The sequence below is a fragment of the Impatiens glandulifera genome, chromosome 1 (genome assembly GCF_907164915.1).
Source record: "Impatiens glandulifera chromosome 1, dImpGla2.1, whole genome shotgun sequence".
Lineage (NCBI taxonomy): Eukaryota > Viridiplantae > Streptophyta > Magnoliopsida > Ericales > Balsaminaceae > Impatiens > Impatiens glandulifera.
This window is the reverse complement of record NC_061862.1, coordinates 156,792,535-156,807,778: the sequence shown is the minus strand read 5'-3', so window position 1 is coordinate 156,807,778 and position 15,244 is coordinate 156,792,535. Positions and strand designations below refer to the sequence as shown.

Below are 15,244 nucleotides of genomic sequence, written 5' to 3'. Positions count from 1 at the left end.
GAACCGAACCGCCCCATTGTCATCCCTAACTTACCACTGAACGACTTCAAATTATTATCTTACTAAGACCCTTATTTATAGTTTTCCATTATTTTTATGAGTTTTTAATATTTTTACAATATCTATATATATAATATTTGTTAGATATTCTTTATTTATTGCAATTGTCATATTATTTATTATTTAAATTTTCATTTTGTTGGTTTGATTTTGTTGAGTATTGGTTGCAATTTAAATAACTCTGTATTTGAATGAATGATAATTAATTATTTTTTAAAAAAATAGGGTGTTAATATTTAATGAACAATATTTGTTTAAAAATTATAAAATTATATTTTAATATATTATTTAATAAATTAATTAATTTGATAAAGAGGCAAGTGAGAAAATAGTAAAATTAAAAATTAATTAAATTTATATTTAGAATATCTCAATTTCAATGTCACAAGTCATTAGTTATAACTTTCAATATAAAAAAAAAAATGAAATAACTCTTACAAGCCTAATATTTTACATGTTAAATATTAATAATTAAAACCATTTTTTATTTATATTTTGTCAGCTCAAAATATAACTCCATAAAAATAACAAATCTTTCAATATATTAAGTAAGACATTAAAATTAGAAGGAAACAAGTTATGATTTAGTTTCATTTTTTTTATTAAATCTATCATTTTCATTAAGAGGAACTTATAGTAAATTTAATTTTTGTTTTAAAAATGCTTGCAATGTTTTAACAATTATTATTTTTTTATTTAAATTTATTCATTTATAGATGGGTTAACATGACCTATAATTATTATCTTTTTTTAAATTATGATATTTTGAGCGTAATCGAATTAAAACTTTTAATCTTTTAATTAAAACTCTACCATTCAAGTTAAAAGAGAACATTCATAAATTGTTTTAATTGAAGAAATTGGATCTTGATAGTCCCCTAATTTTTTTTTTATAAAATAATTGTATTATATTATTAATATTATTTTTTTTTCCTCTTTTTATATTAAATAAATATTATACAATATATAAATATATATATATATATATATATATATATATATATTTTCTATATCTAGTTTCATTTTATATTATATATAAATATTAATTATATTTCACGCAACTATTTTGTCGCTCATTTCTAACCTAATATCTAATTAATATTAGTAATATTAATCGTATTCTTTTTACCCTTGATTAAGTTGTAGCTGCTCTTTTCTAACCTAATATCTAATATTAATCGTAATTTTTTAACCTAATTTGCCATCATTTTATATTCTAAGTTTCTAAGTCTAATCCTAAATCTCATCCGTCATTTTCTATTTCATATCTTTTAATTTTTTTTATAATTCTATCAATTTTTTCTACCCTTGTTTAATTTTTTTCTTATTCTTATTGTTTATATTTAATCTTTACCACTTTAAAAATTAAAATATTTATCATTATATTTTGTTTTTTATAGTAGAGTAGAGATATCATATCATCATTATTATCTCAAATCACTTTACATTATATCATGTATTTTTTCCCATTTTTAAAGTCTAGATTTAATTAAATACTCTTACTAAAAAATAGTTTAAATATTTTAGGTTAAAATGAAAATGATAAACATATTATGAGATGTTGTTGTTATATATTTAATTGGGATATATATATTTTGTTAATTAAAATATTTATAATTATTAATTATTATTATTTTTTTTATATAGTTTTAGGGACACAAAATAAAAAATTGCATTGGCCCCAATCTTTATGGCCACCCCAGTCTAATGTAATGTTAGATTATTTTTTCCTCATTTAGTAATGAACATTGCATGTTCTATTAATAAGTATGGAAAATTACTTATTTATAACTAAACAAAAACAATGATAAATAAGAACCGTATATAATTATGATCCTTATCATCCAACCATTAATCCTACAAATACTCTTCTCCATCTTTTCCACCTCTCCATCCATTTTCCCTTTCGACTTCCATTACTCTTTCCTCGCTCTTCATCTTTTTCATTCGGTCGCCTTCACTCGAAGAAGAAGAAAAAAAAAGAAAAAATGGACGCCCCATTGCTACTTCCCGTCCTTCTCCTCCTCCTTTCCGCCTCTTCTTTCGCAACTGCGAAACTTTCCGAAAACTATTATGCCAAAACATGCCCGGACTTTCTCAACATAATGCAAGACGTTGTCTTCGAGAAGCAACGCGATCAACAAGCTACAGCCGCGGCCGCCCTCCGTATCTTCTTCCACGACTGCATGGTCACTGGCTGTGATGCCTCAATCTTGATAGCTCCTATGGAAGGAAAACCAAAGGTTGAGAAAGATGCGGATATCAATGAAGCCTTGAGTGGTGATGGATTTGATGTCATCATTCGAGCTAAAATGGAGCTCGAGATGAAATGCCCTGGTACCGTGTCGTGTGCTGATATTATTGCTGTTGCTGCTCGCACTCTTGTCAAGATGGTCGGAGGACCATACTATAAGGTTTGAAAAAAATATATATTTGAATTTAGAATAACTTTATTTATTTATCATGCATGCATGAAATCGCCATCAATAAATATAACGTAAAATATAATGGAGAAAATAATTGAAATACTTTTTTTCTTAGTACATTTTGAAATACTATTTTAGGTTACAATTAGTCAATGGTTTATTTTTTTCAAATATACCTAACAAATTATGTTAGCCAAAAGATAATACTATAATGACAAATATTATTTTTAGATAAATGAATAATAACAATTGATCATGATCTTTAACAAGGTTCTACTTGGGAGGAAAGATGGCTTTGTATCTCAAGCTTCTTTGGTAGAGGGGAATTTAGCTCGATCTAATTTTTCCATGGACACGATGATCAAGATGTTCGAAGCCAAGGGTTATACGATTGAGGATATGGTGGCTCTCGTCGGAGCTCACACCATCGGGTTTACCCATTGCAAAGAGTTCGCGAACCGGATCTGGGACTATAAGCCCGGAGTACAAACCGACCCGACATTGAACCCCAAGTATGCTAAAGCATTGAGAAGACTATGTGCAAATTACACTACCAATCCAGGGAAAGCGGCTTTCAACGACCCGTTTAGTGCAGGAACTTTCGACAATCAATACTATAAGAATCTACTTAATGGACTCGGTTTAATGACGTCCGACACACTTTTGGCAATGGATCATAGGACCCGACCCATTGTTGTGAAGTTCGCTAAGAGCCAAAAAGCATTCTTTGCCGCGTTTACTAGTGCCATGGAAAAAACCGGTCAAATTGGCGTGAAAACCGGAAAGAATGGCGAGGTGAGGGATCGTTGTGACCGTTTTAATTTGGAAGAATGATCTAATTATTTAAGAAGAATGTTACCAAGAAAACAATAAAAAAGATGTTAATTCATCTTTTTTTTTTTACTTTTATCTTCTAAAAACAATTTTTAATATTTGTATTTGTTAATTATTTTGAGTTTTCAATTTGATATATGTATAATCCTTCGTATTGAAATTATTTTATATTATGTAACTCTCCAAAATTGAGTTATAATATTATTAAGGCAATAAAGATTAGAATTGTTTATTTGCTTATTGTTGTGACTACTTAATATGGCCATATCCAAAAGTTAACCGTCATATATGTATTTTGATGTTTTTTTTTATCAAGTATAAACATTTATCATTTTGTTAAGACTTTAAATCTTGCCACACATATATTAATATATTTTATATTACTTTTTTTTAATTAATATATATTTTAAATTTGAGTGATTTACAAACAAACTTATCCATTTTTTTTTTTAATTTTATTTATAAAAATGTTCATGAATTAATTAAAAAAAATAAAATTAGTGTTTATATATATATATATATATATATATATATATATATATATATATATATATATATATATATATTAATTTTTCAATGATTAGATTGATAGATTTTTTTTAGATCAAATTGAATTAACATTTAGGAACGATCTATGTAGGGACTCGAGCCCACCTTGAATTTTATTTTATTTTTTTCAACGATTAGAATGTGACATTACCCTTGATTTTTTTTTTAAAAAAATCAATAGAATTCACTATATTATTTATTTAATTATTAAAAAAATAGTAAAACTTACCTTTAGTAAAATAAATCATTAGGAAAAATAAGTAGCTAATTATATAAGAAAAATAATATAAATTTATAAATTTATAGTTCAATTGTAAAATCAGGGTTACTTATTACCAAGTGAGACATTGCATCTCTTATTTTAAACTTTAAAATTGAAACTCTTTGTGATTTTATTTTTAATAATTTTAAACACCGTTAACTTATTATTTACTTGTCATTTATAAATAACTAAATAAAAGATTTATTTACTAATTTAACTATCGATATTTTGAAATTCAGTAGTCAAAACTAGGGATGACAATGAGACGGTACAGAGCGAGAAATGCATTTATCATCCTCCTCACGTTTACATCGGAGATTTTTATTATCATCCTCGTCCCGTTCGATTATGGAAAATTCACCGGGACACCGTTTATACCATATTCTCTAAAAAAAATATTTATATAATAAAATTATATAAATGAATATTTTAATATAATATATATGGCAATATATTGAAAATGTATATTATTATAAAAAAATAAATTTAAGACTCTTTTATAAGCATGAAAATTTGACCTAACTTAATTTACAAATAATATTATTATTTATTATAGTATTAAAATAGTATTTTAAAATTTTAAATTCAAAATAATCTAAAAGATATTAAAGATAAAATTAAAGTTAATTATTGTGATAATTAAACTATAATTAGAAAACTTAAATAAAAATATAAAAAAAAAATTGTGGTTAAAATATTATATTTATTTTACCCACAATAAACCCAAGAAAGGGTTGAAATTATTTGATTATGGTTTTAAACATAAATTATGTATAATTTATGACTTAAAACAATTAAATAAATACTTAAAATACCCCAAAATAAAAATAATGGACATATTTTTTATTTTATTTCCAAAATATTTTTTGTTTTTTTGGTAAAGAAAAACGTAAGAAAGAGGTTAAAATTCGATTTCAAATAACTATTTTATTAAAAATAAAACTAATAATCATGTGTGGCCAAAATTATGTTAAATTAATGCGGCTAAAATTTCAGCCATCGGATCAGGCCGATCAGCGCTGGATTTTTATCCAGCGCCCATGAATCAATCATCTACGCAGTTAGATGAAACGAATCCAAAGCGCGCCCGAGCTGCATTGAATTAACTAACGGGACGATGACGTCCGTTAGCCCAACCGCCCAGACGCGAATGGAACACCAAACGACGCGTTTTGGACGGATCAAAACGACGTCGTTTTGATCGTCTTCTTCGCGAATTCCCTGCAGGCCGCGATGAACTACAACGATCTTTCAAAAGCTCTAGCTTCTTCATTCATTGATCTTATCCTTCCGTTTTTCTTCCCTCGTGCTCACCTTATCCTTGCCATCATTGCCCCTAAACCTATTAACCTTATCTTCTCAGAATTGGACTGCCACGAATGAGATACAATTATGGATAAAACTTAATCGACAAATTGAAGTTGAATTTGATCATCTCAACTGACCTAACTGAGTATAAATACTCCTTAGGTGATCCTCTACCAAGCCATCAAACAATCAACACATCTTACAACCTAAATCAAAGATTCAAGAATTCGGCCAAGAATAGTTTTTTGAAAAAAACTTCTCCGGTGATCACATCTTTGGTCCAAGCTTTGGAAAAGCTTCCAACAACCCCTATGATTGTTCTCTAGTTGTTGGTATGATTCTAGTTCTGTTGAATTTCAATTTGTGATTGAAAATTAGATTTTTTTAAGTTTAATCGGTTTGATTTGTTCTAGGGTTCAATTGTGTGATTTCTTTGTTTAGAATCAATCTCTAAATGTTATATGAACTTTCTATTGAAAGAGTTTTGATCAAATCAACCTTAAACGATCAAAACATAAAATTGGATTGAAATTTTGGATTTTTTAAAATTCATGTTCTTGAGTTTTAATCTTGAATTTTTGAATGTTAGGATGATTTCTCGATCATTGTAACATCATCTCGATCATGTTTGATCAAACTGAAATTTTGAAAAAACAAATTTGAATTTCATCTTCAAAAGTTGTTATAGTGATGTTATGATGTTCTTGTTTTGGTTGTGTTTAACTACGTTCATCATTTCAAAATTAATGAAACAAGAATTAGGCCATGAGATGGTCTAATTCAAAATATCTAAATTTTTGGCCTAAAATATTTTTTAGAAATTGATATTTGTAGAGATTGATTGATCGTGATTAGGGTTAGGGCTTTTGTTCCCCGTGATCATATGAATCATCTACAACTTACATATCACGATTCCATGATCTATATCAAAAGTTATAGTCTCTGCAATTCTTGACCAATTCAAGAATACTCGGTCCCCGACGACCGTGTCCTGTAGGACTAAGACCAAGAAACATGATTGAGGATCTTTGGTCCGGACCGAGACCAATGACTGATGTTCTTGAGTTCGGACCGAAACCGATGACCGATGTTCTTGAGTTAGGACCAAGACTCAAAACTAGTGTTCTTGAGTTAGGACCGATGATTATGACCGATATTCTTGAACAAGGACCGAGCACTCCCTTTAGCCCATGACCGATTTTCCTAACCTAGGACCGTAATATTAGACCGGTAAACTAGACCCAAGACCGAGCCTCCTAGGCCTAGTCCGAGTTCGGGACCGAGCCTCCTGAACCTAGGACCGAGCCCTCCAGATCCAAGGACTCACGCTCCCGAGCCCTGATCTAGACCTCCCTGGTCTAGACCGAGCCCATTCGAGTCCAGATCGGTAAAACCAGACCCAGACCCTAGGACTACGATCCTAAGGTTTGTTTGGTTCCAATTTTCAAATTCTAAAATTATTTTTGGAATTTTGGAACTCCAATCCATTTTCAGATAATCCTGAAAGGTCATAAATTAATATTTAAACATTTTTAGGATATTTCCTAAACAAATATTTTGGTTAAGGCCCCGTTTGAAATTTATTTTTAAATTCTAATATTTTTGATATTTTTTAGGATTTTTACTTATTTTTATATCAACACAATCATATGTATGCCTTTTTAAATAATTTTGTATAATTATTTACTTAATCTAAACCTATCATTGTTTAGAATTCCCGAACTACTAATTAAAATAAATAAATATTATAAATAAATCTTGTAATAGTCAGACTTTTGTTTATTTTAAAAATAAAACCGTCTTTTGACAAGCACGGAGGACCTAACACGAAAGCTTTTTCTCAAGCGTAGCCAAAATACGAATTCTTTATAGACACTCTAATATATAATATACACGTACATTTTTACTAATTTTTCTAAATTATTTGGCGACTCTATTTTCAAATAAATAATCTTTTAAATTATTTATGTTTGATTAATTTAAACCGAATCTTGGTTAAATTGTTTTTTAGCCCCCAAATTATTAAAGTTTGAACAAAATTGATTATTTTTACATGATTAATTTTTAAAGCTCTCAAATATTTTCAAAATCTTTTAAAAAGTAAATATTTCATTTTAAAAGACGTTTGTCACACAAACTAAGGTTGAAACGCATCAAACCTCTAGTCACCGGCCCACCCCGCGATCCCCCATATTGCCATGTGTCGATGACACGTGCTAAGTTACAGAAGGGAATTCCTGGAGGTTAAACTCTTATAAAATATAATGAATATATAAATAAATATATATTAATGATTTTATATATTTAATTGTGTTTATAGTATTCAGGACAGAATTTGGGTGAGATCGAGACGGGTTGTGGTACACAAATACCGTCATCGCTCCATCTCCGATCAATTACCGATCAAATCGGAGAAAACCGCTTCAAACAGGGTAATTTAGTTCGGTTACAAATGGAGTTTTGATCGGTAAGCAAATATTGAAAGATCTTTCTCCACTATCTTCAACTCACGTGTGGTTTCAAATTTTCATCCTTAGTCAAAACTCTCGTTTCATTAATATTTTATAAATGTTACGTAAATAATAAATTAACAACGTTTAAAATTTCTAAGAGAGAATCGCATCTTACTAATTTTAATAAGGAGGACAAAATTGTGAGAATTTGACAATAAATATTGCAACTACAAAATAAGAAATAAGGTCAAATATTCGTACACCCGTTAAGTTCTAACCTGTCTTTTAAGAGCTAGAATTCTCACTCTTTCCACCAAAACCCTTTCTTGATCTGTTTATACATTGAAAATGGCGATTCGGAACGTCGGAATTTGGATTGTCGTTTTACTCTTGATGATGCTTTTTCAGTCTTCAATCTCAGAGGATCCTCGTTGGGCAGCTAAAAGGAAACGGATGAGTGAAAAAGTTCGCAAGATGTAAGCCAATTTTCCTTCTTCGCTTTGATTACCAACTTAATTACAGCTGATCGACATTTACGATCTTCTTTCTTTATCTTAGATTCAATTATGTTCTATAACTGTTGTGTAGTTTTATTGCCTGTTCGACCGGATGCAATTTTTCTGATGATAACAAGGATTGTATTCGTCCTTCTGTTAGGGAAAAACAAAACTTAGGGAGAGACAATTGAGCTAAAATTGTGTTGATTTGTTTACCCTATGTTTCTATAATCTAGGTGTTCATTTTGTTTCAGTTAAGATTATTTATTAAAATGAAAAATAAACTGTACTAGAATCTCTGTCAAAGTTAATCTTTGTAACTTGATCAACTGTCATCTCAGGTTTTATCATGCATATGATAACTATATGACACATGCCTTTCCGGTTAGTGCTAGTTCTTTATTTTGAAATCTTTATTATATCCTTTCAAATAAACATGATGTTTCATCTCATTAATCTGTAGTATGATGAGCTGAAACCCCTTACCAAGAGTTATACCAACTCGCTCGTTGAGCTTGGAAATTTGAAGGCAAGTAGTTCTACTTGATGTCTATTTAAGCATCCAGCACTAAATTTGTAATAAGAATGTCTTCTGTTTTCACTAACAGCTTGAACATTTATCACAAGAGTACAATGGATCTGCCCTTACTCTTATCGAGTCATTGTCCAGGTTAGGATTGAGCTGTTGAAACCTTGGAATTGTTGACTCCCCATGTATTATCTTCTCTCACCTTTTGCTTCTGTCAGCCTTGTCATCATGGGAAACAACTCGGAATTTGAACGTGCAGTTCTTTGGCTTTCAGAAAATTTGTCATTTGACGTTGATGCCAGGACGAATCTTTTTGAGGTATAAAAGCAGGTATTCATGCATAAGTTTAAGTCAATATTTAAGCTATTTCACGTGGAGATTTAGTTAAGACAGTTACTAATTTTATCTTCAATAATGAGGACTGGGGGTTTGACTTTCCATTGATTTTGTCTAATTTTCTTGTATTCTAATCATGCTTTATTTTCTTTGTTGCTATTGTGTAGTGCAACATAAGAGTTCTTGGAGGACTTGTTTCTGCTCATATTCTTGCAACTGATTCTACAAACAGGATGGTCCAAGGACACTATAAGAATCAGCTTCTTGTCCTAGCTGAAGATTTGGGTCGACGTTTCTTACCTGCTTTCAATACCCCAACTGGATTGCCATATGCTTGGGTTAACCTTAAGGTACTAAATTTCTTAACTCTTATCAAGTTAAAAAGACAAACTTGGATCTTATCCATATATAATCTGCAATTGAATAATAAACCTTTATTGATCTCTGAAGAAACTTTTGAATACTTTGTATGTCACTGATATCAGGAACGTTCTAACTCTCTTCTGTTATAATTACAAATTGCCTCAACAATATGAGGACATAGGGATAAATCCAGAACTTGTCATTTGTCAAAAAATAAAGAATCGTATATGCAGTTTGAGTCTTATGAATAAGTCCTGATCATAAAGTCATTCATACATAAATATATGATTTAACTGATAGGACAATCAATGTCTCAAATTATCCACTCCTTTTGTACTTTTTGTCACATGTCCATACATTTGCATTAAAACTTATATCTTACTCGTTATTTAACTATGCAAGATTAATCTTTTGCAATCTTACTTAAGAATGTTTTATGATAAAATGTTGTACAGTATGGCGTGATGGAGAATGAAACCACCGAAACAAGCACGTCTGGCTGTGGTGAGAAGCACCTCAATGTTGAGTGAAGTCCTTAAAGTTCTGCTGGTGATTAACTCTTTCTATGCAACGGATTCAGGTTCATTGATTCTTGAAATGGGAGTTTTGTCACGATTGACTGGTGATCCCAGGTATGAGTTTTCAGCTATGCGCGCTCTTCGTACGTTATGGGGCATGAGGAGCTCTTTGAATCTTCTTGGAACTACTTTGAATGTTGAAACAGGAGAGTGGATTGAATATTCATCAGGAATTGGGGCTGGTATGTACTTTATGGGATTACTTTTTTATGCTTTTGCCTTGTTTGCTAGTTGTGATGCATGTAACATTTATTTGTTAGGGTATTGTTGTGTTGATTCTCAAATTTTTATGTACCTCACTAGATGCCACTCTGTGGACTTTTTGCCTTATTTTCTACATTACTACTTGATTGAGCTAATTTATTTAAGTACTTGATTTGTTCTACGAATCTCCTTATTTCAGGAGTTGATTCGTTCTATGAATATCTCCTCAAAGCCTACATTCTTTTTGGAAGCGATGAACTTTGGAGCATGTTTCAGCCTGCATATCTTGCAGTGCAGAAGTATCTTAGACATGGACCATGGTATAGTTGTTTCAACCTTTGTTGTGTTGTTTGTTCATGTCATTAATTGATTTTCTTTTAAGGATCCATGCTGGTGATGATATAAGGAAGTCCCGAAGTCGTATTTCGTGACAATTCATTTAGATACAAGTTTTAGCTTTAAAAAAAGAAGATTGTATTAGAAAGTCTTCTACTCCTGTCAAGTCATTTTAATTATTTCAAAACAGGTTTGAATCTAGTTGTATGTTTGACCTGATGTGGTCAAAGCTAATATGGGTCTACTAGGTTCTTGTTGGGTTGGATCGATCTTGCCTTCCCCTAATACTTGCAAATTCCATCTGAAGAAAAATGGCATATATAACTTACAGTGAATTCAGTGGCTATTTTTGTTCTAAAAATGAATTGAGCATGTCTCTGCAAAAATAGGTACCATGAAGCTGACATGCGAACAGGAATGGCTACATATTGGCAACTCACTAGCCTTCAAGCATTTTGGCCTGGTCTACAGGCAAGTAAAAAAGGAAAAGTGTTGTTACTGATTATCACCCAAGAATAAGCTTTTACACAATCAATCATTAAGTTGCAACTATTTATTTCTTCAATTGCATTGCACTGGCAAACAATCAATCTTCAAATTAGGCTCATGAACTATTTGGTTTCAAGCTAAGTGAATTTATGTACATGTTAGTTTGAACGTAATTTAGCTGCTAGATGTAATTCAAAAATATATATACTTTCAATTGTACTTATGAGATAAACACCATGTGAGCATAGGTGTTAAAATAAAATCAGACAGAGAATATGAAAGCTTTATGTCAAACCAAAATTATCCATAAAAACCTAGAATTTGGTAACACACATTTTTCATGTAGTTTGATTCTGGACAAGCATCTTATTTGTTGTTTGTTTATTAGGTCCTAGCTGGGGATGTTTCTGGTGCCAATTCTTCTCATCGTGAATTTTTTTCAGTGTGGAAGAAATATGGAGTATTACCAGAAAGGTGTCAATTTAAAGCTTGTGCAATATTTGGTCTTATCCTTCAAATTGTTGGACAGATATTAACTGGTGACTTGACATTTACTATAGGTACTTGCTAGATCATCAGATAATACATCCCACCGAAAAATATTATCCTTTGCGTCCTGAATTAGCTGAATCCACATTTTACCTTTATCAAGCGACAAAAGGTCTGTTGACTTCCTAATTTTAATGCAGACGAACTACAGTTTTCCCTTCTATTTATACTTCTTTTGAGTGTTGATCTATGTTAAATTTGAAAAATATAACTAGTGATATGAGCCTATTTGGAAATTTGTATTTTGTGATGATCTAAGTCACAATCCCAGGAAAATCATCAAAGTTAAAATTTAAAGTAAATTTGTTTTCCGTTTGGTATAATATTTTTTCTGGTATAGTTTTGTTGCTTCATTTGGTATAGAAATGAACTTTTAGATCATGATCCATTTTATAGTGTATTTTTTTTCATTTGGTAAAGAGAAATTCTTTTAAATCCCATGATCAACATAAAAACAAATTGGTATATGTATATCAAAACAGCCCGTTATCTTCATATTAGCTATAGGAGCTATGGGGGGGATGTCTGCTAAAATTCTAGCTTTACAGGGATAACGATTAGAAGTTGATAAACTACTTGTTCTCAAATAGATGGAAATTCTCTTCAATGTGTAAATATGCATACTACGGCATCAGACCTTTTATAAATTTGGCTTGTTTTTCAGAGAACTCCATTAAAACATCAACGTGAAAGTCACAGTTTTATTTTCAGATATAATTACAATTTAGCTTTCTTTTACAGATCCATGGTACATGGATGTGGGTGAATCAATTATAGATTCCTTGAACTTGTACACAAAAGTTGAAGGTGGGTTTGCCAGCATTAAAGATGTCACTTCTATGGAATTAGAAGATCATCAACACAGTTTCTTTCTAGCTGAGACGTGAGTAACAATGGTCAACTGCATAGAAAGTAGTACTTCAGCTTGATTTTTGCTCTATCGAGAATATAACTGTTTCAAAATTTTGGCTTTCATTTGAATGACGGCTGACATAACGTGTCCTGTATTTGCAGGTGCAAGTACCTTTATCTTCTCTTTAACGATTCTTTTCTAGTTGGTAGAAATTATGTTTTCACAACTGAAGGTCATCCGCTTCCTGTACTTCGTGCTTGGCATGATAGGCTACCAGATACCTATATTCCTAGTACCCATACATATTCTATTGAGGTGATGCCTATTCCTTGTTTTCGTTTTTATGCATTGTGTTCTTGGTTGAACAAAATTTTAGCTGGATAAACATTCAGTTTCATTTCAACATTCGGCCAAATCTAGCTTAAAATGCATCTTTCACCAAACAAAAATATATTTGTTAAAATAAATTTTGGGATCATTTTTTTGTTAGACCATGTTTGTTCGGTTGGATGTGGGTATAAAATTTGAGATCATAATCCAGCTTTCCAAATGAAACTCACACAAGTCGTAACTATATTTCGTTACAACACTGAAAATTATCTAAATGGGGGTGCAATGTTATTTTGGTATTTTCTCAATTTCCTAATGACTAAATTTAGTTTTGAAGCATAATCCACATGTTTCTGGATCAATAATTTTTGTATCTAGAGCAGAGCTCTTTATACATAATGGTGGTCTTGAACTTGACCGATTTATTTTATTTTATTTTTTATTTATCAGGAGATAACTGTTCTAGTTTTCCGTCTATTTGCAGAATGGGGGACGAGAAAAAGGAGTTAGTGCTATGTCTTTACAAATCTGTCCAGCAACTAATTTGAACCATAGGGATGGTTACGAGGAACATGTGGAGAGTGTTTGCCACATTCGGGATCTTGTAAATAATCATAGATGTTTCAATGACGAAGATTGTGGAGTGGATGCAACTTCTTGCAGGCAAAGATCTTGTAGCATAGCCGGATTCTGTGGGCTATGGCTGTTAACATAAAACACTTTGTAGGATGGATCGCATTCTTTTTAGTCACGCGAAAACAAAAGCCATTTTATTCCGAGAAAACATGGTGATTAATCGGTATAGACACAGCAGTTTTTGTTTTTCCCTTGGAACAATTTGGTGTATATTTCTTAGACAATTATTTATGAGGTTTATTAATATGGTCCATAGGGTGTGATATTTGTAGCAATATGTTACAATAGAAACAGAAGTATATTTTAAATTATTACAGATTGGACATCTTTTCTTGATGAAATTAGGAATGTTGAATTTATAATTATGTTAGTTTGATTTATGTCTGGTTATGGATTCATTGGATTGTGCTCATTCCCATGTTTTTATTGATTTTAATTTTGTTTGATTTATTCTTAGTGGATAATGAAGTTCTTTTGAAAACTTTATTGAATTGAGAAACATATTATTGTTTATATTGGGTAAATGATTCTGTTAGAACACTAAAATGCTCAACTACATTGTTCAAGAAAATTTTAAACCATTGATTTCGATTTATTTTTTGATTTTATCAAAAAATAAATAAATAAATTTTTACCGAAGAAAATATCATTTTGGCTGTAATTATTAAAAAAAATTAGATATGGTCAAATTATCAAAAAAAAATAAATAAATTTATTATTAAAATTATATAAAATGAAGTTTTGTCTCAATGATTTCATTTATTATCTACATGATATTTATAATAAATAAAATATTACTGTCACTAGTTTAACTATCTAATTTTAACGAAGTGAGGATCTTAACTACCGAATTTTAGAAAATCGGTAATCAAAACCCTCTTTTCGCTGAAATTAGATAGTTAAATTAGTAACGTAAATCTTTTATTTATTTATAAATGTCAAGTAAATAATAAGTTAACCACGTTTGAAACCGTTAAAATAAAATCAAAATAAAATCTCGTTTTTGAATAATTTTAACATTAAAAACCCTAATTTGACCATTGACCAAATAAATATATAGTTTCAATTAAAATTTAATAATCAAATTATGTACATTTTTTAATCCTTAAATATAGTCAGTATGGAAACATTCCCTAAACTAACTCATGAAATTAATGGATTGGATATCAAGATAACTCATTTATAAAAAGCCTTACAAATAATGACTTTTTTAGATTTGAATTTAAAAATTAATATGACCACCTAATTTTAGTTTAAGAAGTTTTTAATGAAAATTAAACAGGCAGAATGTTTATTTTTTTTATTTAATTTAATTTTTTGGAAAAGGTTATAAATATTAAAAATGAAAAAAAAATGTTTTAAAAAAAAAATTACATACAAAACAAAAAATAAGAAAAAACGGTACTCAATAAATTATCGAGCTCGTAAATCGTCGAGAAGAACGATTAACTCCCCGACAGACTCTACTGATTTTCCTAAACAAATCTCAGAGAGTGTCGTAATAATAAATTATGAACAGTACGTATTGCACAACTACAATAATAAAAAATAATTGAATATTCAACGATTTTTCTCTAAGTGAACCATTCATATAAAAAAAAAATCAGAATTTTTATTAAATGTTTAGAAAGAAATAATTGTGTTTCTAGAAA

General features: G+C 30.0%; 2 protein-coding genes across 2 annotated transcripts; both read left to right on the top strand.

Annotated features, from left to right (window-relative positions):
• Window positions 1-2,048: 2,048 nt before the first annotated feature.
• On the top strand, window positions 2,049-3,320 carry LOC124912608 (peroxidase 6-like). Its single transcript, XM_047453255.1, has 2 exons — window positions 2,049-2,474; window positions 2,757-3,320. Exons 1-2 carry the CDS (start codon window positions 2,049-2,051, stop codon window positions 3,318-3,320), a joined length of 990 nt encoding a protein of 329 aa, XP_047309211.1.
• A 4,857-nt stretch (window positions 3,321-8,177) lies between these two features.
• Window positions 8,178-13,933, top strand: LOC124920356 (alpha-mannosidase I MNS5). The gene is made up of 15 exons (XM_047460831.1): window positions 8,178-8,368; window positions 8,731-8,773; window positions 8,853-8,918; window positions 8,998-9,059; window positions 9,137-9,236; window positions 9,422-9,604; window positions 10,073-10,121; window positions 10,198-10,377; window positions 10,599-10,719; window positions 11,125-11,206; window positions 11,613-11,698; window positions 11,785-11,885; window positions 12,515-12,656; window positions 12,788-12,941; window positions 13,441-13,933. The coding sequence occupies exons 1-15, from the start codon at window positions 8,241-8,243 to the stop codon at window positions 13,669-13,671; spliced, it is 1,728 nt and encodes a 575-aa protein (XP_047316787.1). The 5' UTR covers window positions 8,178-8,240; the 3' UTR covers window positions 13,672-13,933.
• Window positions 13,934-15,244: the final 1,311 nt, after the last annotated feature.

Coding starts and splice junctions, on each gene's coding strand:
- LOC124912608 (XM_047453255.1), top strand. CDS start 2,049: ATGGACGCCCCATTGCTACTTCCCGTCCTTCTCCTCCTCCTTTCCGCC. Junction 2,475..2,756: donor TCGGAGGACCATACTATAAG/GTTTGAAAAAAA, acceptor ATCTTTAACAAG/GTTCTACTTGGGAGGAAAGA.
- LOC124920356 (XM_047460831.1), top strand. CDS start 8,241: ATGGCGATTCGGAACGTCGGAATTTGGATTGTCGTTTTACTCTTGATG. Junction 8,919..8,997: donor TTGAGCTTGGAAATTTGAAG/GCAAGTAGTTCT, acceptor TTTCACTAACAG/CTTGAACATTTATCACAAGA. Junction 11,207..11,612: donor CATTTTGGCCTGGTCTACAG/GCAAGTAAAAAA, acceptor TTTGTTTATTAG/GTCCTAGCTGGGGATGTTTC.